The following is a 25840-nucleotide window of genomic DNA, read 5'->3' as shown; positions in this document are numbered from 1 at the left end:
AAACGAATAGGAATATTAAATATAAATAAAATGAATTTTTTTTTTAACTTTTAGCACTATAGGTTCAATTTTTTTTCTGATTTTCAGTTAGTAGACCTCAGAATAATTATAATTCGTTCTCGTAATGCAGCTAACTTCAAACTGTTATTTTGACAAGTGACAAATGTCGCGTTGGGTAGAATTTGTGTTAAAGTGAAATATTTTTTAAAAATATTTAAACCAATTTTGCTCTACCTGGTTATTACTTATACAAAATCATGGTAAGATTTTTATTAAAATATACATGTTTTTTAATAATTCGTACAATTACAACTTCTTTTATAAAAAAATGGTGACAGTTCTTTCTAGTATATAAAAATATTTGGGAAGTATGAATCATTCGTAATAATTGTAATAATTATTAAATTAAAACAATTTCAAACACGATATTCATATTAGTTGTTCATTAGAAGTATTAATTTTAATATTATCCCGTAGCATAACAAAATACACACCCTCATATTTCGACTGTAAAATCAATAACGAGTTTCTATAATTTTTTGTTTTCAATTTTTATCTACCAAATAAAAAGTAGTTTAACGAGTATAATATGAGTATAATTCCATAATTAGGGTTGTACCACATATAAAAATGAAATTCATTATATATTAAAGATTCTTTGAACGAGTTTAAAGATTTTTTGAAGCTTTTATCATAGTTTTATGAATAGACACTTTATGCTATTAAGAAATGCTGTTGCCGGATTAGATTTATATCAAATATTAAAAAAATAGCAAAATGGCTTCCAAAAGTACTCTCAATTCTATTTTGCGTTAGTAGCTATATAGATATTTGTTGGAACCATATTTAACATTGTTTCAGAATGTAGAGTTTGGTGATGTCGTTACCGGTGTCTCAGTATGAAGCCCTGCTGGCTGAGATGCGCGGTTTGAGGCGTAAAGCCCAGCGCGTCCAGCAAATGGCCAGACCTCTACTACAAGCTGGTTCTTCACCTTTATCAACATATTCACTGGACGGTGCTGTTGCTGCTGGACTCGGAGAGTTCAGATCGAGCAACGAACAGTTTTATGTGAGTACAACTGGATATTTTCAATTTCACTCAATTTCGTAACCTTTTTTCGTCGTTACGAGGTGTGATTGAAAAATATAGTGAGTGAATTGTTGAAGCAGCTGTAAATTCCCAGGACAAAATTTCAAATTTTTTTATGGAAAACTAATCTAAAGATCTTCAAAATTGAATATCTTGGTCATGGTTGTTGTTTTTTTCAATTGTTTCAACATGGTCGATCAGAAAAGTCTTTTTGTATATTTATCTATGCTCTAGGACCATGCGACTTTTTCCAATTAAAAAAATTTTGTAAGAAAATTGAAAACCAATTACTCGCGTTTAAGGTCCTTCAGTAAAGGTCATGGTTATTATTTCAACGTATTCGATTCAAAATGTCATTTTGTATACCTATATACATTTTATTGAATTGATTTAGCACAATGCGATTTTTTACAATTGAAAAAATTTTGAAAGAAAATACAAAACCAATTACTCACATCTAAAGGTCCTTCAGTAAAGGTCATGGTTATTGTTTGAAAGTATTCGATTCGAAAAGTCTTTTTGTATGCCCATATACGTTTTATTAACCAGATCTAGCACGATGCGAGTTTTTCCAAATAAAAAAACATTTTAAAAGAAAATTGAAAACCAATTATTCGCGTTCACAGATCTTTTAGTAAAGGTCATGACTATTGTTTCAACATAGTCGAAAGGAAAGTCTTGTTGTATGTCCATACACGTTTTATTAACCAAAAAATGCTAAAGGGAGTATATTTCGACATTAAAAAAGCCTTTACAGCACCTAGTTATATACTTAACTTTGAAATTAGTATGTTTTTAGAGATTAAGCGAATTTTACATTATTTTAATAAATTTTTAATCACACCTCGTATATCGAGTATCTTGATAAGAACGTTCACTCTTTAATTTTTTTTAATAAAATATACAAGTTAACAGGCGTAAAAATCTATTTTTATATATACTGCATAATGTACCGCCTCGAACTTATGTTTATTTCCATTTTCTCTCAGCATATGTTCAATAATTACTACACATATAAGCGCAGGCGTACATAACCTTGAATTCCTTATTATTAAGGGTTTATCTAAAATGGTAGAAGCCTAAATTGGTCAATGTCAACAACATTGACGTGCAATCAGAAGATGTACACCTTATTTGGATAGGAAGGAACTATTTCGAATTTACGGGGGACCTTTCAATACTATTCAATAAAAAAATACTGAGATTTTTGTTACTAAATATTTATTTCTCATTAACTTGATTAATTATATACAACAAATAAAAAAAAATTCGAAACGGTTGACGTTTCCTACTTCGTCTGCTCTCGGTATGTCTCGTTATTAAATGACATTTCCAACGATCTTGCTATGATTACGTACGTCGTAAATATATCATTACTGGGACAGATTTTCGTAAAATGATTATAATAGAGTTAATATCAAAAATAGACAGCTTGTTTAAGTGTTGATAGAGAGAGAAAGAACATCAGTTTACTACTATTTCGATTGGATCGGCATGACGTCGAAGATTCGAATGATAGAGTTGTAAGTCGATGCTCTTTCTCTCTCTTCCAATAGAATTCTACTCACATGCCACACAATTTCTATCTTTAATATAAACTCTATGAAAATTACTGTGGCCTGAGAGCCACTATGTACAAATTCATGTGTTTACTTCCTTCAATTATAATTATTTTGACGCCATTTTACTAAAGCGGATATAACTTTCTCCAACTTTTTACTTCTTAGACCTTTTTATTGTTTTTCTTGATAAATATTTTTGATTTTACGTCTCTTTTATAATAGAAAATTAGTTTCAAAAAAAGTTTCGACCTATTTCGATATGAAAATGACAATTTTCCATCAAAGAAAAACTCACAACCCCATCTCATATTTTTTTATTTTGTTCAAAGTATTTAAACTGAATCAAGCTAAGACATGCGGTTGATCACTGTCTTATTCAAAATGGTGGCACGCGGGTTTGAGTCATCTCGTAGAAATGGCGTGTTTTAAATCTATAAAAATGCTTCTGCACCGTCGGATTTTTTGATCGTCCTCGGTATGTCTCTAGACCGGATGAGACTGCGCACATGTTTTCTATCCTGCATTGCGCTACATTTCACTTATGCTTTTTTCGACATTTAAAGTCTAAGACGACGTCGGAGCGACTGTTATGATATTGGCGGTTCCTACTATATCGATATACATAAATATCCGGGTGTCGTAAATAAGTTATTTTTATCGGAACTCCCCAAATATGTTTTACTAATAAATAAGTTTATGAAAATAGATCGAAGACAGGAGGTTGAGTGAGTGAAAAGTGTATTGAGACTAGTTTTTTCAAAATATTGTTATCATTTAATTGGTTAGTGAATTTAAATTAATAATAGTAATAATATAGTGAAAAAGATAAATTTAGATACGAGGTATTTATATATACAATTTTTTAAGTCTACAGAAGAAATGTAATTATACGAGGGGTATTTCATAACTTATATATACGAGTTATTAGGGGCAGTGTAAATTATTTCTATTTAAAATGGCGGGTTAGTGATACTTCTTTTTAATAAATTTCATTTTTGTTATTAATTATTATAAAAACGAAACCTTTCATGAAATTTCATAGTTGTTCTATTCATTTACCGTGGGATAAAAATGATGAAAGTTTTGAATCTTCAGCTTTTTAAATATTGTCTCAATTAAAGTATATTTACATAGTTTCGTATATACGAGGTGATGAATTTCAATTAGAGAATCTTTTCTTGATAAAAAAAATGGAAATTTTACGCGTAGATTTTAGTCTATTCACAATTTCCAATAATAGGAAGTATAAAAACCAATAAAATGATATAAATACCATAAATACAAATAATATTCTGCTTCTTATCATAATTTATTTCAATATTGTTATCTAATGTTGTCGTTTATAATATAGGGTGAACCAAATTGAAAAAAAAAGTTTTTTATAGCTACTCGAATTTTCTTTTTTTACACAATTATCAACTTTCCGTAGTTTTTCACGCTTTTCCTTTGATTGCTCGTTATTTTAACTAGAAGAAATACCGACTAGCACATTTGTAACTATTTATGTCGTGGATATTAGTTTAAAAAATGGAATTTATTCACAATAACAAACCTTATGCGTTCAATAGGGTACTTATCTGGTATGTGGAATTTTCTTATTCGTGTTTTTTTTCTAATTCCTCAAATTCGGTATCTTTGGACAACCCTTCGTATTCTATGTGTACAGCTTGCCAAAAGACCTTGATATTTGTGAGAATCTTGTCGAAAATAGGCCGAGGTTTGAGTTTTAGGTCATCCTCTTTCGTAATAATTGAATTATAAATATTTTTCGCGGTACGAGGATGGGTCAAAATGTTTGATACTGCTCCTGTCAGTAATATCTGTCGAAATTTGACTTCGTAGAAATTTTTTCTTTTGTTTTTGTACATATGTAGACCTGGATTCATGACAAATACCACAGCAATCAAAACGATGGATTTTTCGTAGTGATTTGGCTCCAACTAAGGACAGATTTAATGAAAATTTGAAAAAATGACAGTTTTCGTTTTCATCGTGGTTTTTAAAAGCAAAATTACGTGAAATTAGCTTAGAATTGCTTCCTAGTCTCCGGATTTAATCCTCAGTAACTATTTTTTGTTTTTAAACTCAAAAACTAGCTCGGGAGAAACAAATTAGATTACAACGATAAAATTATCTCACAAACAAATTTTATTCTTATTATAACGACGAATATTTTTTAACCCGAAAAAAATGAAAACACAAAGCTGAAAAGAAAAATTCAATGACATTTATATATTCCACGTAAAAATTTTTTGATTGGGCCTCGTTGTTTGAACAATATTTATAAAAATGTTTACCATAAATTTTTTATACAACATTTGAATATTGCTACAGCTTTTTTTTGACAAACGTAAATATTTAACATCCAGTATGTCAACATTTACCTCCGTTTAATAATTAGCGAAAAGTACGACGTTTTGCTCAAATTATTAATAAAATAATAAATATTCATTGCAGAACGATGGGTCTTGTGAACCATTAGATTATACCATGGAATCTTTATTATTAGGAAGACATAATGGGACATCTACTAACGTTAGTATATTCACATAATTATATATTTTTTTATTTAACATAACCTCAATCTTAACAACGACAAAACAAATATTAAAACTTGAACTATTTTCGTAATATAAATTTGTCTTTAGTATGACCATGGTGCCTCTAGTAGCGTCGAGGGCGATACCACTTGTAGCGAAGACGAATACGGGGGGGCGACGAGAAGTAGTACTAAATTATCGGTTAGTAGTGAACCGACACCTGATACAAATCGAATCGGTGGTTTATACCATGGAACTTGGCCCGTAGAAAGAACTATGTGGAATTCGGAACCTACAAGTTTAGGAATAAAAGGGGACGATCGAAATTCTAGAAAAAACATTGGAAATCAAATGGTAAGTTGAAAAATGTTTAACCAAATGGTATAAATGAATGATTTTCTTTCAGGAAGTGAATAGTGTGATGAGTTTTGCTTCGAGTTCGGGTGGTGTACCATTAGACAGAGTTTTATGTAGTCCGGAAAGAAATAAATGGTCTTCCCAACAATTAGAAGCCAAAATGGATGTGGTACACAGCCTATTATCGATGTTAGGAGGCCAGGACCACGTCGACATGGGTGAAACGCTTTTAGCACTCAGTACTTGCCCCGAAAGTTGCCTAGCCATGAGACAATCAGGTATGAATCAATTCTCCAATCAATTTAAATGATCTTATGATATCAACTTGTATTGTTTTAGGTTGTATCCCTTTATTGGTGCAGTTAGTGCAATCCGATAGGGACGGAGAGACTAGAACAAAAGCGGCACAAGCCCTACACAATTTAGTACATTCTCAACCCGATGAGAAATTGAGGAAACGCGAGAGTAGAGTTTTGAAACTTCTCGATCATTGTAGAGCTTACACGGAAGCAATTAAAAACAATTTGGATTTCCAATTGATGGAAAATAGTTCGAATTCGGAAGGTATGGAGTTGATTTTCTGTTAGGTACATTTGAACTACTATAGATGTTGTTTTTTTAGACGGCGATAGGCATCCTGTACAAACGGTAGCTCATCTTATGAAATTGTCATTCGACGAAGGACATAGACAGGCGATATGTCAGTTGGGAGGCATACATACGATAGCTACGTTAGTGGAGGTATGTAAATATTGGTTTTAATGTGTTGAAAATCGAGTAGGTATATGATATAAAAAAGGCTATAGAATTACGGTTGAAATAGTGCTGCAGTTGAATTATTCCTTTATTTTCAGTTCGTTTTGTATCTAAAGTCGATCAACTACCTTCTAAGGACACCCCTGACGATTCTTTTATGTCTTAGTGTCCATTTTATAACTCATTTTATTACCCATTCTACCTTTTTTTTACTATTTATTCCCTTTTTTATATAATTTCTTTTTGAGGTGTACCTATTGCTTTTCTTTTTCCAGGTTTCCCAATTTCATATTGTTCAACTATCATTATGGGGTGAATTGACCATTTTTTTTTGTTTTCGTGTCCTTTGAGTTGTTTAAGTACTTTTGAGTGCAGCTACCCATCTGATTACCTCATCCTTTTCTATGTATCATCTAATACTTTGTTTTTTATGTGTCCCCATCGCCCAGTATGTCTTCCTCTTGAAACAGTTCATTCAAATGTCGTTATATAATTTTTAACTGTGTCGAATTCGCTTTGCTCATTTCTAGTGGGATCGCCTCAATATCTTCTTCTGGAGGGATCATCTGACAATTCTTATACCTCCCAGTGCCCACTGTACCATCCAAGTTGATTCTATTTTGACATTTCCACCTTTTCCCATCATATGTTTCTCTTAATTTCTGCCTCGGGCTTGGAATTTGGATTCTAATGAAAGTCTTCTTCTTGACACAGTGTTTCCAAGTCTTGTAGATGATTTTTACAGTCATCTTAAGATCTTATTTTTAATGGGTTATTTGACAATTATTTTACCTCTCAGTGCCCACTGTTCATCTGACAATTCTTTCTCTTGTGGATGATACACCAAGTCTATTTTGTCATTTCCACCTTTGCCTATATTTTATTGAGATCTCTCAATTCCTTCCGTGGTCTTGAAGCCTTAAGTTTTCCTTTTAAAACTGTATTAATTAATACAGTTGTTACTTGGTAACTTTCTCCATTTTCAATTGATTCTTCCATATCTCAATGTCACATAATCTGATCCCACTTCCACTTTTTTCTATCACGGACTCTCTTTAACATGAGGTTTCTTATTGGAAATTTATTTTCAAATGTCGTTAATGAAATATTAGTAGTTTATCAGTTCTTCGTTGTTCTTCTTTCCTATTCTTCTTTGTTTTCAGCTATTGAATATCAATTTTGATACCATATCGTCCTGTCAATTTTTGATGGGATTATCCATTGCATAAGTTCACTATTTGTTTTGTTACATCCTCCATCCTCTAATCCCTTCCTTTTTTAATTACATTTAATACTAGATATGACGATAGAATAACATTTTTTAGTCCATATGCAACACAGTCTTAAAAATGTTTGCTTTCGGGCTTTTAATGGTTTTTATAGGCTTTAAATTTTGTCAGTGTTTCTTTTTTTAATTTTTATTGAGTTTATTACTAGATATACAAATTCTGAACCACCCTGTATATTTTCGTTAACAAAAATATTGTATAAGCATCAAAATACTGTTTAGTATTGATACACCGACATAACAATTACACAGTTTGGTTTAAATTCGGCTCGAAGGACCAGAGCGTTGATGCAATAATCGGTTTTAGGTGGAGCACACGATGCACGGTAGCACATCAACCGAATCCCACTGTATATTGATGCGTAGATACGCTTGCATGGCATTAACTAATCTCACTTTCGGCGACAGCGGTAACAAAGCCTTGTTGTGCTCTTTTAAGGAATTTATGCGTTCCTTGGTGGTACAACTTGAAAGTTCTAGCGACGAACTAAGACAGGTACGGTTCCAATATAAATTTTTTTCAATTATCATTCTTTTAACTCACGATTTGTTTCCAGGTAACTGCCAGCGTGTTGAGGAATCTATCTTGGAGGGCCGATTCGACATCTAAGGAAATATTGAGGGAAGTCGGTTCAGTTGGGGGTCTAATGAGAGCCGCTATGGTGGATAACAAAGAAAACACCTTGAAATCCATCCTATCGGCATTGTGGAATCTATCGGCTCATTGTACGGAAAACAAATCTGAGATATGTTCGGTGAATAACGCCCTAGGGTTTTTGGTGGATCTCCTGACGTACAAAACCCCCACTAAATCGTTGGCGATTATAGAAAATTCCGGGGGGATATTGAGGAACATCTCGAGTCAGATAGCCGTCCGGGATGATTACAGGGAGATATTGCGTCGACATAATTGTTTGCAGATACTATTGGATCAGTTGAAGTCCCCCAGTTTGACGGTGGTTAGTAACGCTTGCGGAACGTTGTGGAATCTATCGGCGAAATGTCGGATCGATCAGGAGGCCTTGTGGCAGATGGGCGCTCCCGGTATGCTGAGATGTTTGAATCATTCCAAACATAAGATGATTGCGATGGGTTCGAGTGCTGCTTTGAAAAATCTGCTTAGCGCTAAACCACAACAGATGTTCCATCAGGAGTTGGACGCTACGGCTTTGACTTTAAATTTACCTGTTCTACCAACTTTAGGTGAATATAACTATTTAGTCGAATTTGTTTTCAAAATAAAAAAAAACGACGTTTGTACTTTTTTTTTGTATATTTGGAAAAGTCGAATCTGATTGGTTCATAATAGATGAAAATTTGATGGAAAATGAGTGAAAATTGATAAAATATTGGAGGAGTAGGTAAAAAAGATTATTTCGAAGGTATTTTTGAAGTAAAGAAGATATCATGAAATTATTGCATGGAAATAGAAGAATATGTGAAAATATGTCAAAGGTAATTTTTTTTAAATGTCGCAGCAACAGAAAATTTAGACATAATAGTGGAAATGTCAAGGTAAAAAAGAAGAATACTTATAAATGTCAAAAAAAAGAAGAATAAATAAAAATATCACAAAAAAACAGAATATATGACAATGGCAAAGAATATTATTTAAATGTCGCAGATACAAAAAAATTAAAAACAAATTCGAGGAAATGTCAAGGTAAAAAAGAAGAATACTTATAGAAGTGAGGTAAAAAGAAGACTATAAAAATATCGCAGAAAAAAAGAAGAATCTATGAGAATGTCAAAGAATATTATTTAAATGTAGCAGAAACAGAAAATTCAAACAAATTCGTGGAAATATCAAGGAAAAAAAGGAAAATGCACCTGAATGTCACTGAAAAAAGAAGAATATATAAAAATGTCGGAGAAAAAAAAGAATAATCTATGAGAATTTTAAAGAATATTATTTGAATGTCACAGTATGGAAGAATTTGAGAAATTAACAAATTTAAACAAAAAGAATATTGAATGATGCCAAAGGAAATCGAAGAAGACATAGAGATATCGTATTGAAAAAGAAGAATATATGGAAGTTTTTAAGTAACAAAGAAGAATACACAGAAATATTGAAGTTAAAAAGAATAATGCACAGAAATGTCAATAGAAAAAGAACATGCAAAATATCACAGGAAAAGAAGAATATATGGAAATATCAAAGTAACAAAAGAGAATATATAGAATTGTCAAGGGAAAAAGAAGAATACTAATGAATATAGCAGGAAACAGGAAGAATATATGAAAGTAACATAGAATAATACACAGGAAAATTGATGAAAAAAGAATACATAGAAATAAAGCAGGAAAAAGAAGAATTTATGAAAATATCAAAGTAACAAAGGAGAATACATAGAAATGTCAAAGGAAAAAAAAGAATACACAGATGTTAAGCGGAAAAAAGAAGAATATGTGAAAATGAAGGGAAAACCATATTCAAAAAATGCCAGAAGAAAAGAAGAAGTTCTATAAAAATCGAAGCAAAAAGAATTTAAACAAATTTTACGAAAGAAAATAATAATTTACAAAATAGGGAAAGAAACAAGAAGCAAAAATGAACTCGTGAATACGTTGGAGGAAAAAACAAGAAATATTCTTAATGTCACAAAAATATAAATGGAGAAATTATAATTTCTGAAAATGATGAAGGAAAATAAAGAAAAAGGGATAAGGAAAACAAAAATTGAAAAGAAATAAGAAGAAAAGATGATTTCGGGAAATTAATAAAGAAAAAAGACACAATTGATAAAAATATTACCACAAGAAAGAAGAATATATAAAAATGAAACAGGAAAATAAGAAAAAAGTAAATAACAGGAGGAAAGAATTGATAAAAATGATGAAAAATAAGAAGAATGAATTTAATCTACACTTATAAAAAGAAGAGAAATAAGAAGAAGAAGAAATAATAAATATGTCATAAGAATAGATAACTGGTAGTGATAGAAAGAACTTACGAAAATTCTAGAAAAGCACAAAGAAAGTTTGAATATTAATATAGGCAATTCAGTAACTCATACGAAATCATTATACCGAATATACAGGGTATTAGAGAAAAGTTTTAACAATAAAAATTCAATTCAATTTGATTGAAACAAAAATTCAATCTGTCGCTATGTTTGGCATATTTTCTGTAAAATAATCTCATTATTTCAGGTGCCAGAAAACAAAAGGCACTAATGCAAGACTTGGACTCGAATCTAACTGAAACATACGAAAACATCGAAAAAGAATCGCCAATAAACAAGGAACCTATAAAGAAAACCGAAATACAAAATTTAAGCAGTAAGTTAAATCAATAATATAAAATTTTTTAGGTTATATCATCATTTTTTTTCTTTTAGATAACTTTTCGAGTCTCAACTTGAACGATCCGTCGACTTCGAATTTTCCCACCGATCCTCGATTGACGCCCCGTTTACCGCCGAGCTGCGGTAGCTCGAGTTTACCGTACAAACGACCGAATTGTACGTTCATACCGGTCAGAAACAAATTTTCCGATTGCGGTTACGACGACGAAATCGACATATCCGATCAACCGATAGATTACAGCAAAAAATACTCGGAAACCAAGGTGAAAAAAATAAAAATTTCCGCTTCTAATAACGGAAATTAAACGGTATTGTTGTTTCAGGTAGCGAATACGGATAATCAGGATACCTCGTCGCAGGAAAAGAATTTCGGTATGTACGCCGAAACGGATCTGGATCAACCGACGGATTATTCGTTGCGTTACGCCGAAGACGATTCCGATGAGGAGATAACGAAAAACGAGGATACTTTGAAAACTTATTGTACGGAAGATACTCCGTACGAGACGCCTTTTAATTTTTCGACGGCGACTTCCATGTCGGATTTGAGGATTGACGATAAATTAGTCATTGATAATGATAAACTCAAAGAAAGGGAAACGAAAGCTAGTAAAAAGGTAAGTTGACGCCGAAATTGTAGTGTTAGAAGAACCAAATGTCTATCGTAGACACGAAACGACCAAAATTATGCTATCGAGAAAAAAAATTCGTGAACGTGTCGCTGGAAAAGGATTATTGAGAAAGTCGAGAAAGAGAAGAAGAATTTATAAAAATGTCTGTCAAGTACAAAGAATTCTTGAAAACATCCAGGGAAAGAAAAAAAATTCTTAGAAACGGCGAGGATGAGAAGAATTCACGGAAAAGTCAAAATTATGGTACCAAGAAAAAGAAAAATTCGTAAACGTGTCGCTGAAAAAGAAGAATTATTGAAAAAAGTCGAGAAAGAGAAAAATTCAAAAAAATGCCGGTCAAGTACGTAGAATTGATTAACATGAGAGAAAAGAACAAAAATTCATAGAAACATCCAGGATGAGAAGAAGAATTCATGAAAAAGTCACAGAAAAAGAGGAATAAATGAAATATGTCGAGAAGAGGAAAAGAATTGATGAAAGAGCATAATTCATGCCACCAAGAAGAAGAATTAGTGTAAATTTTACAGGAAAAGATGAAGAATGTAGTAAAATGCTCATAAGAAGAATTAATGAAAGCATAAAAAAAGATTTTATGAAAACGCCAAAAAAAGAGAAGATAAATTTATGGAAAAAAAGAAAAATATGTGAAAATGAGAAATGGAATGGAAATATTAGACAAAAGGAGCAAAGTTTGTGATTAAGAAAAATGAAAAAAAAAACGTCAAAGTAAAAGAAGAGGAATTTATGATAAAGCCAAAGCTATGCTACCAAGAAGAAGAATTCGTGGACATGTCAGGGAAAATGAAAATGTAAAAATTAAAAAAGAATTCATAAAAGTGTTGGAGGAAAGAAGGAGATTTTATGAAAATGTCAAGGAAAAGGAGAAGACATCATGAAAAGGTGAAAATTATGCTACAAAGGAAAAGAAATCATAAAAACATCATGGAAAAAGAAGAAAAATGAAAAAAGTAGGAAGTCATAAAAATGTCGAAGAAGAGAACCAAAATTAATAAAACTGTATGTCAAATAAGAAGAATTTATTTAGTAATATTTCGGAGAAAAGAAGAAAAATTAATAATAAAGCGAAAATTCTATTACAAAGAAAAAGATTTCGTGAAAATGTCAAGAGGAAAAAAGAAGAATTTGTGAAAACATCCGAGAAACGAAGAAAAAAGAAGGATTTCATGAAAATTTTGAAGTAATGAAAAAGGATTCACAAAAAAATCAAAATTATGCCACAAAGTAGAATAAGACATCTGAAAAATGGGAAGATTTTACGAAAATGTTCCAGTAAAAGAAGAATATATAAAAATATTGGTGGATTGGGAATAAAAGATCATTTCTTGCAAATGTCACAGGAAGATAGAAAAATTTGAAGTAAAATAGAAAAATTCATTGCATAGTGAGAATTCGAGAATAAAACAAGATTTAATGGAAATGTCATAGTAAAAAAGAAGAATTAACAAATAAACTAGAAGAAAAAACAAGAATTCATAAAAACTTGACAAGAGGAAGAAAGGAGATTCATTCAAATGTGAAAGAAATGGAAATGGAAGACTTGGAATGAAAATGTCATAGTAAAAAAGAAGGAAAATATTGTTGGAAAGGAATGGGGAGAGAGAACATTTGTTGGAATTGTCATTGTAAAAAAGAATAATTTATAAAAAATTGATAAAAATGTTCCAGGAAAGAAGAATGACTCATTCAGATGTCAAAATAATGAAAAGAATAGAAGATTTAATCAAAATATATCAAAAAAAGAGGAGAATCTATAAAAACATTTAAGGAAAATATATGAGGAAATATTAAAGGATGTTGAAGTAATAAGAAGAAATCACGTGATTGTTACAAGAGAAATGAAGCATGAATCAGAAAAATGCTTCTTTGAAGAAGAATAAATGTTATAGGAAAGGGAAAATGAAGACTTTGTAATTTTCACAGGTTAAATGAAAAATATTGGACGGCACGAAGATAAACTCAGAGGTAAAAAGAAGAATTTGTCAAAATGTGTTGAAAAGAAGAAAGAATACAGAGAACTATCATACTGTATGTCACAAAAGTATACTTAACACTGTATAATATTTGTTAATAGTAAAATCCTTTGAACTCTCAAGTACCCTCAACAAAATTTTCCAAAAACATAAAATTTTTTTATACTTTTCCAGATAAGCGAAAGCCCCGAAGAAAAAGAACGTTGCAGCACCGAAGACATATCCGATTTGAACAAACTCTCCGATAAAATACCGAAATCCGAACTCAGTTCCGGCCTAATGTCGCCGGAAAAACCGGTAAATTACGCTGAAGAAGGCACCCCCGGATATTTTTCCAGAGTAAGCAGCTTCGGTTCACTAACATCCATACCCGCCAACGAAACCATCAAAGGACGCAAACAATCGACCGCAAATACCGAAACCACAACCAAACCAGAGGAAAAAGTATCACCTAAACCACCAACTGAAGGTAAAGCCGTCAAATTCGAGAGGGTGGTTAATTACGCCGAAGAAACACCCCTAATGTTTTCCAGGTATTAAGAAAACAAAAAAAAAACGTAAAAAAATTGTTACTAATATTTTTTACAGATCTAGTTCCTTAGCATCTTTGGATAGCATCGAACAGCATTCCATACACGACGACAGAAGTTCGGTGGTATCTGATTTCAGTCGGTTGACCAGCGGTATAGTTTCCCCCAGTGAATTACCGGATTCTCCCACACAAACCGTACCCCCGAGTCCTAAACCGAGAAATACGTCACTCGAATTCCCATCCGGTTCTAAAGTAAATAAAAAAAACAATCCAACCGGAAGCTTATGAATAATTTTTTTTTTTTTTTTTTTAATTTTTTTTAGGTTAGAATGGAAGGGAAAGTTGGTAGAACTTCGTTAAAACCGAGCGTTTTCGAAGACAACACCACGAAATTTAAAGAAGAAAGCACCCCTATACAATTTTCCACTGCCACGAGTTTGAGCAGTTTGACAATTGATGATCACGAAGAAAATTGCGAACAGGTATCCTGAATCCTTATTTTTTTAATTTTTGTCGGTTGTGTGAAATGGGATTTCTGTTATTAGGCAAATGGGGGTAGGAAAGAAGAAGACGCGATCGATGTAACTGAGAAAGTAGAAAATGAAGCGGAAAAAAAGGATGAGGAAAAGGAAACTACTCCGTCGGATACTAATGATGAATTTGTCGTTGAATCTGATGTTGATGAAGATATGTTGGCGGATTGTATTAGTATCGGGATGCAAAATAGCAGGTGATGATCTAGTTTAATAAATTTTTTTGTTCTCTTATTTAAAATTCCTATGTCTTGTCAAGTTAGCACTAATTTTGTTCCCTTCATATATCTGGCTACTTTTCTTTTTTTTTTTACTTAAAATTGACTTCAAAATTAGATCATTTTTGGCCCTTTTCTTGTTTTCAGCCACTTTTTTTGTTTTTTTATTCCTTGAAATTGATTCTATTATTATAATTGAGGTTTACTTTAACCCTTATTTGTTTCCAGCTGCTTTTCTTCTCTTCTTTTTTTGATTTATCTTCAAAATTAGATCAATTTTAGCCTTTTTTGTTTCTAGCCACCTTTCTTGACTTCTTCTCGATAAAATTGCCTTTTTTCTCAAAATTATCATAGGCATTGACCTTTTTGTATTTCCATCCTTATTTCCTACCTTCTTCCGATAATAATTCCATTTTTAGACCATTTTATTTGCCAATTTCACTTTATACATTCGATTTTAATATATTTCTTACTTGTATTACGTTTTATCCTATAAATATTTGATCATCTTCAGGCACAGCGAATCAAAATCGATACTGACATCAACTCCAACTAAATTACCCGTTTCTAGCTTCAAGTATACACCTAAAGGAACCACTAACAGCGGTATTCCAACACCAAGATCAAGTCAGAGATTAAATGTGCATACAAATCAGTTAAAATCATCAGAATTCGATAACAATGTCAACGTTACTATCAATCAGGTAAATTTATTAATTTTTTTTTTTCATAAAAACATTCAAAATTCTGTTTTTTTTTTCTATTAAATTTTTAGCTCCAATTTTCTTCTTTATCTTCATATATAAGACCATATTGATCTGATTACAACTTTCTTTACATACCGATTTGATTTTTTTTGTAGGTAGACACTATACGGACGTATTGCACCGAAGATACCCCCGTCAGATTAAGTAACGCAGCTTCAAATTCCGATTTAAGTCTATTATCAACATGCAACGACAAAGAAAGTTCCAGGAAAGGAGATTATCTATCGGACGACAGCAGCAATTTATCGGGTGGGTATTAGATGAAAAAAAAACATTTCAATCGACCCTCGTATATAAATTTTCTTTTGTATCGATAGGTGAAAACGACAACATCCTCGCCGAATGCATCCAATCGGGTATGCCGAAAGCGAAAAAGGACGCCAAACAACTACCGTCGAATAGTAAGTCGCCTCGACGGAATAGTCCTTCGGCGGTCGTCGGTACGTCGTCGACGAAATATCCTCCCGTCGACTCGATCATTGGTAATACGAGAAAAAGCGAAGCCCCGAAAGTTCGTCAGTCGGATTTAAATAGAAGAGATAATTCGTTGCCGGTTTATTCGAACGCAGGTCGCGACGAATTGGAAAATTACGCCGTAGAAAATAGTCCTTGTCATTTTTCGTTGAGGAGCAGTTTGAGTGATTTGACCGTCGACGGTAGTGTGGCAGCTTTGAAGAGGTCAGTTTTTATATTGTTTAGATATTTTTTATATTATTTCGAGTTTTTTTTTAATATTTGATCTGTCATTTTGTTTCCCTGCTGCTTTTATGACCAATCTGAGGACCTTGAATCCTCTCAATAGTTTTAGAACAGTTCCGGAACATTTGAGAAACTCTAGAATATTTTTGACCAGTTCTGGAATATTTTAAGAGTACTTAAACATTTTAGAACAGTTATAGAAGCTCTAGAACATTTTAGACTAGTTCTGGAACATTTTAGAACAATTTTGGGATATTTTAGAAGTTCTGTAGTATTTTTAACCAGTTCTAAAGTATTTCAAATCAGTTTTGTAACATTTTAGAACAATTCGAAAAATTTTTATAATAGTGTTGGTATATTTTACAACTTTTTGTAACATTTTAGATCAGTTCTGGAACATATTTGAACAATTTTTAACTATTTTAGAAGTTCTCAAACAATGTAGAACAATTCAGGAACATTTTAGAACAGTTTTAAACTATTTCAAAAGTTTTTAAGATTTTAGACCATTACTGGAACATATTTGAACTATTTTAGAAGTTCTGGTACATTTTAGAACAGTTTTGTTATATTTTAGAAATTTTATAACATTTTAGAACAATTCTGGAACATTTTAGAACAGTTTTGTTAAATTTTAAAAGTTTTGTGACATTTTAGAACAATTCGAAAAAATTTTATAATAGTGTTGGTATATTTTACAACTTTTTGTAACATTTTAGATCAGTTTTGCAACATATTTGAACAATTTTTAACTGTTTTAGTTCTCAAACAATGTAGAACAATTCAGGAACATTTTAGAACAGTTTTAAACTATTTCAAAACATCTAATCGACGATTTGACTTATTAGCACACATCAAAAAAGTCTAATCGATGATTTGACTTGTTAGTACACACTCAAAATGTTTATTTCAGTTCTCCAATTATCTGAGTGTCTTGCTCAATAGTGACGCTGACAGATTATACCAAAAAAAATCCTCTTCATTTTTGTTTATCTTCACGATGTTATCGTTTTAATCTAATTTCAATATTTAAACAACATAAAATCTAAATATTGTACATTTTCGAAATTTTATCTTGATTTATTACCTACAAACTTGATGTTGAGTGGTTAGATAAAATTTTTGAATGAAATCATTCAATGTATCATTTAAAAACAAAACTTTATTACAGGAATGTTACTAACAACAACACTGAATGCCCGTCTAATAAATCCGAAGCACCCCATAGCTCCCATAACCAAACAAGTAAGTATACAACCGAGACTAACGCTAACCATACGTTAAATTATTTGTTATAATTCCAGCAGTCAATAAAACCGATCAAAATATCAACGTTAAACAAGAATCTAGAAGAGAATCCTTGTCATCGATCAGCGTAGAATCCTTAGGATCGCTAGAAGCCGAACAAGCCTTATTAGAACAATGCATTTCGTCCGGCATGCCTAAAAGCAACCCCGAAAGTAGATCGAAACCTCTAGATATACCGATAACGAGGTAAATATAATAATTTATCGATAAAACAATGTGATTTAATTAAATTTTGTAGGTTAACTTCTCCACCGCTAGCAGCATCTACCAGTCCGGATCCGAATCCAAAAAACGTGAGTGCTGCGTCTGTTGCCGGGAACACCAATTGCAGCTACAACGAACCTCCTCCCGAAAACCGATCCAACGCGGTAGCAGACGTAGAAAAAAATCAAAACGAGATAGAGGAGAACGATCGACGTCGAGAGGCGCGAGAGAAAATAGAGATCCCAATAAGGAACAACCTCACAGATACATCACCGGACAAATGCTCGCCTTCAGAAGAGACCTTATCCCCAGACGGGACGAGGAGTGGATCTAGAGACTCGTTACACAAAATATTGGATGTCATAGAAGACAGGTTGATACGTAGCTGCGAAGATTCCAAAGTAGTCGACAACCGGATGCTAGATCCGGACGCGATGATCGAATCTCTAGATCGGTTTACCGCCGAATTAATGTCCCAAGCTAGTCATTTGAATAATTATAAAGTTTCCACTGGGGATAATACTTGGAATGAAGAAATTTCCCCAAACGACGTTACTTTTCCTAGTATATCAGGCAGTGCACCGAACGTTATCACTTTTAGTAACGAAGAAGAAGGTGAGTTTAACAAAAAATCCGACTCGAAGGATCTTATTATCAACAAAAGAAGTTAACGAAAGTATTCACCAATCTCTTATAACCTTGTTATAACCTGTCAAAAAGTTTATTCCACAGATTGACTTGTCCTTTATTGAACTATTTGACTCGTTAGCACACATCCAAAACGTGTATTCGACTATTTGACTTGCTAGAACCTATCTGAAACATAATGGCTTGTTAGGACCCGTCCAAAACATTTATTCGACAGTTTTATTTGTTAGAAAATATCCTAAGTGATACAGGCTGTGTTTCTCATATTTCTCCATTCTCTATTAACGTCTAATGTCCTATCAAAACATTCAAAACGTGTATTGAACGATTTGACTTGTTAGTACACATCCTAAACGTGCATTGAACCATTTGCTTTGTTAGAATACATCCAAAACGTTTATCCAACAATTTGACTTGTTAGAACACTACCAATACTTCATTTCAAGTATTTGACTTATCGGAACACATCCAAACATGTTTTCCCACATTTCTAATTCTTCTTAAGCTTTATTCTTCGTATGAAATGTATATGACTTTGTATATTTTTTTAGATTTAAAAGAAGAAGTTGTTGATCCTACTAACGATTTTACATCGTTGGATACTTCCACGATGACCGACAGTACTTTGATAGCTATAGAAGCCGGTAAAATAGCGACGGTTTTCAAAAATGAGGCGGATATGTCGATTAGTGCCGCGTCGTTGGAATTAGACCACGTCCAACCGCCTTCGCAGATGAATTCGTTGACAAACAGCGCCGTGGGATTACCGAAAAGTCCTAAATTACCTAGAAGAAAAAAATCCTTACCGATCGGTTTGATGGTTAGACGCGCTTTGAATAATTCTCTAAATAACGGTTCGAGTTTGGAGAGTCTTTCTAATTTGGATCACGTGAATCCTCCGTCGGATTTACTCGACGATATGGAAGGTAGTACGACGAGCGTCGCCAGTTTGCCGATCGATAATAAAATCGATTTTATCATCGACGGTCCAATTAACGATCGACGTACCATATTTGATTCGAGGCAACCTTTCAGCGAATTGGAACACATCAATCCGCCGTCGTTGTTTAACGAAATCACGGATTTCTGTAATTCTTTAGCCGACGTACCTACAGAGGGTATCGGTAGCGAAACGGAAATATTCGAAGATTGCTTTAGTCAAGTAGTCGATCGGACGGACGATACAATCGCCGAAGATATACCGGACGGAGTTTCTGAATCTAGTGAGTTACGTAAAAAATTCTTTGTGTTTATTAAGAAATGACGTGTTTGTGTTGTTCTCACTAGAATTAGAGGTTATTTAGAACCATTTGTACTCATTACAGTTTTCTCGATATCATAAAGAATCATTTTAAACCAATAATTTATTTTGGAGTATAATACAACAATCTCATTGTGATCTAGAACAAAATTTATTAAGTTGATATTTTCAAGCATGGACACATCCAAGGTTTATCATTATCAGTCATTTGACTTATTAGAACACATCCAGAGTTCTGTTATAATGATATGACTTGTTAAATCACATACAGAGACGGTTTTGAACCTTCTAACGTGTTAGACCACTTCCAAAGTTTGTTTTCAATTATATAACTTGATAGCACACATCCAGAGACCATTTATGAGTTATAAACTTATTAGAACACATCCACATTCTTTTTTTGTCCTATAGCTTGCTAGGACACATCCAAAATTTATTATCAATCATTTGACTTATCCAGAACACATCCAGAGTTCTATTTTAATGATATGACTTGTTAAATCACATCCAAAGACGGTTATCAACCTTCTAACGTGTTAGAACACTTCCAAAGTTTGTTTTCAATCATATAACTTCTTAGCACACATCTAGAGACCATTTATGAGCTATAAACTTAAGAGAACACATCCACAGTTCTTTTTTTATTTTATGACTTCTTAGGACAAAACTTACGGAGCTCATTTTAAGCTTTTAACATGCTAAAACACATCCAAAGATGATTTTTTAACTTGTGCCTTATCAGTATACATTCAAAGTTTGTTTTCGGTTGTATGACTTAGTTGAACAGATCCAGAGACTGGTTATGAGCTGTAAACTTGCTAGAACACATCTACAGTCCATTTTTAATCTCATGGCTTGCTAGAACACATCCATGGTTTATTATCAATCATTTAACTTGTTATACCATATCCAGAGTTCGCTTTAACTATTCCAAAGTTTCTTTTCAGTTATATGGTTTATTAGATAATATTATAAAGCTCGTTGAACATATCCAGAGCTTCTAACTTAATAAAACACATCCAAAAACGGTTTTCAATCATCCTGACTTGTTTAAACACGTCCAGAGTTAATTTTAAATCATTTAAATTGGCTAGAGTTATATTTACATTATATGACTTGTTAGCCTACATCTAAAACGTGCTTTCAACCAATGTTGACTTGTTCGAACACACCCAAACCAGTGCATTTATTCGTTTAACTTGTTCGCATACATCCAAATCGTACTTTTAACGCTTGTTCGAATACATCCAAAATAAGTTTCTATTGAGAAATATCCAGAATTCGTTTTAAATCATTTGACTGTTTTGGCACACATCAAGAGGTAGAAGGGAAACATTTGACTTTTTTGTTGCTAACCAGAGCTTGTTTTGGTTCGTTTTTTTAGTTTGCACACATCAAGAATTTGTTTTATTGTTGATGTTAGGACACATCCGAAGTTTATTTATTTGTATTAAAACTTTCCAGTTATGGAAACCGCATTGGACAACGATGAAGACGATACGACCATATTTTCAGACGCGAAAAGTAGCATGGAGTCGACTCCGAAAAAGATAAAGAGTCTCAGTAAATCGATGACTACGAAACAGAGGAGGAATCAAGCTAGAGACCGTTACAAAACGTACACAATAGCAGCTGAGATGGTTATGCGCGAAGAAATCGACAAACAAAACGAAGTTAGCGAAGATTTCAAAACTGCCGATTTCGATAGCGGTGTAGCAGACGCCGATAGTACGACTAGCAGTTATCTTGAATCGTCTATCGGCAAAGAAAAATTAACGCCGAAAGAAAGAAGGCGAATGGATAGATCCCGCTTCGAAACACAAATATTGGATCGAGCCATAACAGATGTACTCCAACAACCAGTGATAACTTCTACTTCTCCTCAAACGTCTAATTCCAATAGTTGTTCTTCCTCTCCGGCTCAAAGTCCCGCCAGGACTAAATTGAGCATCAGGAGAAGTTTTATGCAAAAAAGACTCGAAAATAAGGAACGGTTCAGGACGAGGACCATCAGCGAATCCAGTTTTTCTCCAGAAGTATCGTCCGCTTCGCCACCTTTGAACGGCGAAACGGAAGTACAGATGCATCTACAGAAAGAAGCCAATCGGTTAGTCACACCATTATATAATATTCCAATGGAGTTTTTAATTCTTTTTTTTCTTTTTTTTTTTTAGAGTATTAAAAACTCTTCGGGACACCAAAACTCAAGACGAACTACTAGATTGCGAGACGTTGAGTTTGGTGAGCAACGACGACGATTCCGAGTACAATTCTGGAGGTTCTGCGAATTACAGAACGTATCACAAGAGTTGGGGATTGAAGAAAAATGTTCCGGTTATTGCGAACGATAAGGAGATCCGACAGTCGAACTCGAGTCCATTCGTCGAGGAATATTGTTCCGATAAAGAGAAAAGTGATGAAGGTGAACAAAAAGGGAAACCGAAAATCGTTAAACCCGACGATAAAGATTCTACAGAGGATAATGTTATCGAAGAACAACCTAAAGGTATTAGAGGTAAGTTTTTTTTTTAATTTCTAATTAATCAACATTCATTGTCAATTATTTTCTCGATTAAACTCTACCAGCTAAAGTGAAAAGTATTTTGACCCGCTTTTTTCAGTTTTTTTTATATACATCCCTTTTTTTCAATCATTTGCTTTATTGGCGTACATCCCATACTTGTTTTCATGCATTTGACTTGTTCAAACACATCCAGATACATTTTTTAAATATTTTTCTTGTTTGCACACATTCAGAATCCGTTTTCAACTATTTGACTTATTTGCACACATCCAGAGATAGTATTCGCGTTGTTGGTACACATCCAAAATTCGTTTTCAACTATTTGACTTTTTGGCACATATCCAGGACAAGTTTTTGAAAATTTGACGTGTTGGCACAAATCTTGGATTCGTTTTGCCTTGATCGAACACATCCCGAAATTTGCTTTTTATTTTTTAATCATTTGCCTTGTTCGAACACATCCAAAATGTGTTTTCAACATTTTTATTGCTGGTACACACCCAGAACTTGTACTTTTTTATTGTCCTTGTTTTCACACATCCGCTTTGTCTTCATTAATTAATTGAATTGTTTAGCCTTTTGATGTTTTCAGCCACATTTCTAACCTAAAATTGACTTTATTTTGAACATAGGATCCAGCTTAACCCGTTTTATACTTTCTGGCATCTCCTTGCTTCTGATTTGCAATTTATCATATTTTCCTTATCCATTTCTTTCAAGAATTTCAATTAAATGATTATTTATTTATTTATTCACTTACAGGTCGTAGGAAACCGCTTTATTCGAAAACCGGAACCGGTACAACACCGAGAAGCATCAAACCAGTGAAAACAGTAACTTCTAACTTGGTAAAAAACGTTACCTCGACCCTCAAATTCGGTACATCCTTAAAAGCAGTCGTGGATAAACCGAATAAAAATGGCGTGATACAAAGTAGGACATCAAGTGGATATGGTTCTGTATCGCCCAAAACGAGTCCTTCCAGAACACCGACCAGTTCTAAAAGTAGCCCGAAACATGTAACATCAAAAACTAATCCGAATTCTTCCAAAGGTAATTTTATTTTCGGTTTTGAGTGCTTTATTTTTGTCATTTGATACTGTTTGTAGGAACCCCTCCATTGGATCGTCAAGGTACGTTCACCAAAGACGAACAAAGTCCCAACAGTACAGTTTCTTCGACACAAAATAAATCGACCAGTAGGATACCGATGGTATCAAAGATTCCATCGTTTACGTCTAAAATAGCTTCGAAAATTGCTACACCTTCCCCAGTTTCTAAAATACCCGGTAAACCGCCGGTCAATACGCCCAGAAACGGTTTCGTTAAATCTGCCAGTTCCGATAGAGCCAACAGGAACCCCAAAATATACAATAGATCAACAAGCGCCGACAGTAGAGAACCTGTCGTTAGAAAAATTCAATCCAGCCCCTCCACTCAAAGTTTGAAAGGTGACGGAAGGTCACAACAAAACGTCACTCTTAAGAAATCTTCTATACCGAGCCTTACACAAAGGTAATGTAAATTAGATATTCTTTTTCGCTCGTTATTATTATTTTTTTTTTAGGTCGAGCAGTAATAACAATTTGAATTCGAGCGGAAGTTCAGGTAGTGCCAAGAAGCAAGTGACCAGTAAAATTGCAAGTTTATGGAAAAAAATCGAAGATAGCAAAAAGAAAGTTCAAAAACCTGATACTCGCGTGTGGATACATGCTGAAAATGAAACTGAACCACCACGTTTGATTAGGTAGGTAAACAAAAATTTGAATTATTGTTTACTTTGTAATACGGGGACCCAATGATAACTGGAATATAATAATTTCAACAGTTAGGTGTAACATTTTGTTTTGTACTCATTAAAAATGCTGGTTAAACTGATTTAATGTAGGAAAATAGCTTATTAAGGAAAAAACGGACAGAAGACTGATTCTGAGCCTATCCAGAATTTGTTTAAAAACATACTGAGCTTATTTTTGAACATTTAATTTATTTATAATCAATTGTTTTCAAGTATTTGACATCTCAAAATCGATTTCAATTACTTGGTTTATTGGTACACACCTTGAACAATTTGAGGCATTTGACGTAATGACACACATCCAAAAATGATTTTGAAGTATTTTACTTGTTTGCACATATCCGGGGCTCGTTTATTGAGATTTTATTCAATTTTTTGCTTCTAGATTCTTTTATATGTTTTTTTGGTAAAAAGTTTTGACTTTAGGTCTTTTGTGATAGAAAATTAGTTTAAAAACAAATATAAATGAAATATTTCGGCCTATTTCGGTCTTTATCAAATTATTACTTATCAGCACACATTCATTAAATTGTTTTTCAAGCATTTGAATTGCTGGAACACATCCCAAACTTGATTTTATGTTTATTTGACTTGTTTGCATACGTCCAAAACTTGATGTAAACGCATTTAGTTAGATTTCAATATACAATTCCATCATAATAACAATATATTTGCATACACACACTGTCCAATAGTTTTTGTGCCAAAAATAGAATGATTACACTACTCGACACACATAACATTGACAGAATAGAAAAAATAAAAACAAGAGAAACAGACCATCTCTACAGATGAATATAAATTGAACAGTAGAAGGAACAGTGAGATAAACATATTCGTCCTAGTGGAGGGTGTTTCAAAGGGAATAAAATTATTTCTTTACATAATTTCGGTTATTTTATTGGGTCCTCTCTCATATGAATTGTCGGAGATATTTAGCCTATTTGCTTATTTATTTTAGAAGCAATACTTTCGACAACAAAGACAGTGTAGGATTGAAACCACACAATGAAAATAACATTGCGAGGCTAGATGATAATGTTACGACTGATAGTTTTTAATTTTCTGTATATTTATAAGGCATTTTATGTTTTAGTATTCTGTTTTTAGTGAAAGTGTTTGTCTATTGTAAACGATATCGCGTTCTAAATTGAAATTAACTTTAGAATGTGACGCCGTATATTTGTAATTTTTGTATTTTGAATCTAGTATTATATTATATAAAACTAACCTATTTTTCCAGATGCTCCGTATACTGTTGTTATTTTATATTCGATGTATGTGTAACAGTGGAATTTTTCGTTTTTTTTTTCTTTTCCTTTGTTTGAATGTATGTGTCTAGTCGCAGTTATTGGATAAAACTGTATTGTATTTATTAATTCCGTGATAATTTAGCATAATTTGTATATAGGAAATACTTGAAAGGATAGTAATTAGGACATAGTTTTATAATATTTGTATTTTGATTTATTGAAAATTGGCGAGCGAGCGACCGCAGTAACTCCCATTACAGGCTGTTTTTCCCTTTTGTATTAGAATTAAATGAACTCATTTGTAATAATAAATATATTATGCTTCTGTTTCATTTACTTTTATCATCCTATTGAACAAACTTACCCTTTGTTAAATGAGTTAAAAATGGTTGCGCAAACACCCCTAAATAATAGCGAAACCTTCATAAAGTTTGTCTTTTGTCAACAAATAGCGTAATCAATATTTATTAAAATTCGGCTACTGAACAAAAGATGGCGCCACTGGTGTTTATAGTTCGAGTGTATGCTAAAAGGGGTCGCAACTATCGAATTTTTTAGTAGTTCTAGT

General features: G+C 32.8%; 1 protein-coding gene across 3 annotated transcripts; it reads left to right on the top strand.

Moving 5' to 3' along the window:
* The first annotated feature begins 151 nt into the window (after window positions 1–151).
* On the top strand, window positions 152–25604 carry LOC130452467 (adenomatous polyposis coli homolog). 3 transcript variants are annotated; one of them, XM_056791768.1, is made up of 29 exons: window positions 152–260; window positions 862–1069; window positions 5110–5187; window positions 5301–5546; window positions 5599–5827; window positions 5889–6113; window positions 6172–6290; window positions 7901–8089; window positions 8151–8796; window positions 10750–10878; window positions 10938–11167; window positions 11228–11521; window positions 13702–14060; window positions 14116–14311; window positions 14383–14541; window positions 14605–14789; window positions 15325–15514; window positions 15673–15826; window positions 15895–16255; window positions 17448–17521; window positions 17581–17770; window positions 17823–18403; window positions 18988–19659; window positions 21162–21804; window positions 21872–22212; window positions 22984–23274; window positions 23331–23736; window positions 23789–23968; window positions 24981–25604. In XM_056791768.1, exons 2-29 carry the CDS (start codon window positions 878–880, stop codon window positions 25078–25080), a joined length of 7659 nt encoding a protein of 2552 aa, XP_056647746.1. In that variant the 5' UTR covers window positions 152–260; window positions 862–877; the 3' UTR covers window positions 25081–25604. The 3 variants fall into 3 exon arrangements, with proteins under 3 accessions (XP_056647746.1, XP_056647747.1, XP_056647748.1); XM_056791769.1 differs by having other exon boundaries at window positions 17584–17770; window positions 24981–25598; XM_056791770.1 differs by lacking the exons at window positions 152–260; window positions 862–1069 and adding an exon at window positions 3284–3433 and having other exon boundaries at window positions 24981–25598.
* Window positions 25605–25840: the final 236 nt, after the last annotated feature.

Source organism: Diorhabda sublineata, chromosome 1 (genome assembly GCF_026230105.1).
Source record: "Diorhabda sublineata isolate icDioSubl1.1 chromosome 1, icDioSubl1.1, whole genome shotgun sequence".
Taxonomy (NCBI): Eukaryota; Metazoa; Arthropoda; class Insecta; order Coleoptera; family Chrysomelidae; genus Diorhabda; species Diorhabda sublineata.
The sequence above is the reverse complement of the archived record's forward strand: the minus strand, read 5'-3'. Positions and strand labels throughout refer to the sequence as shown.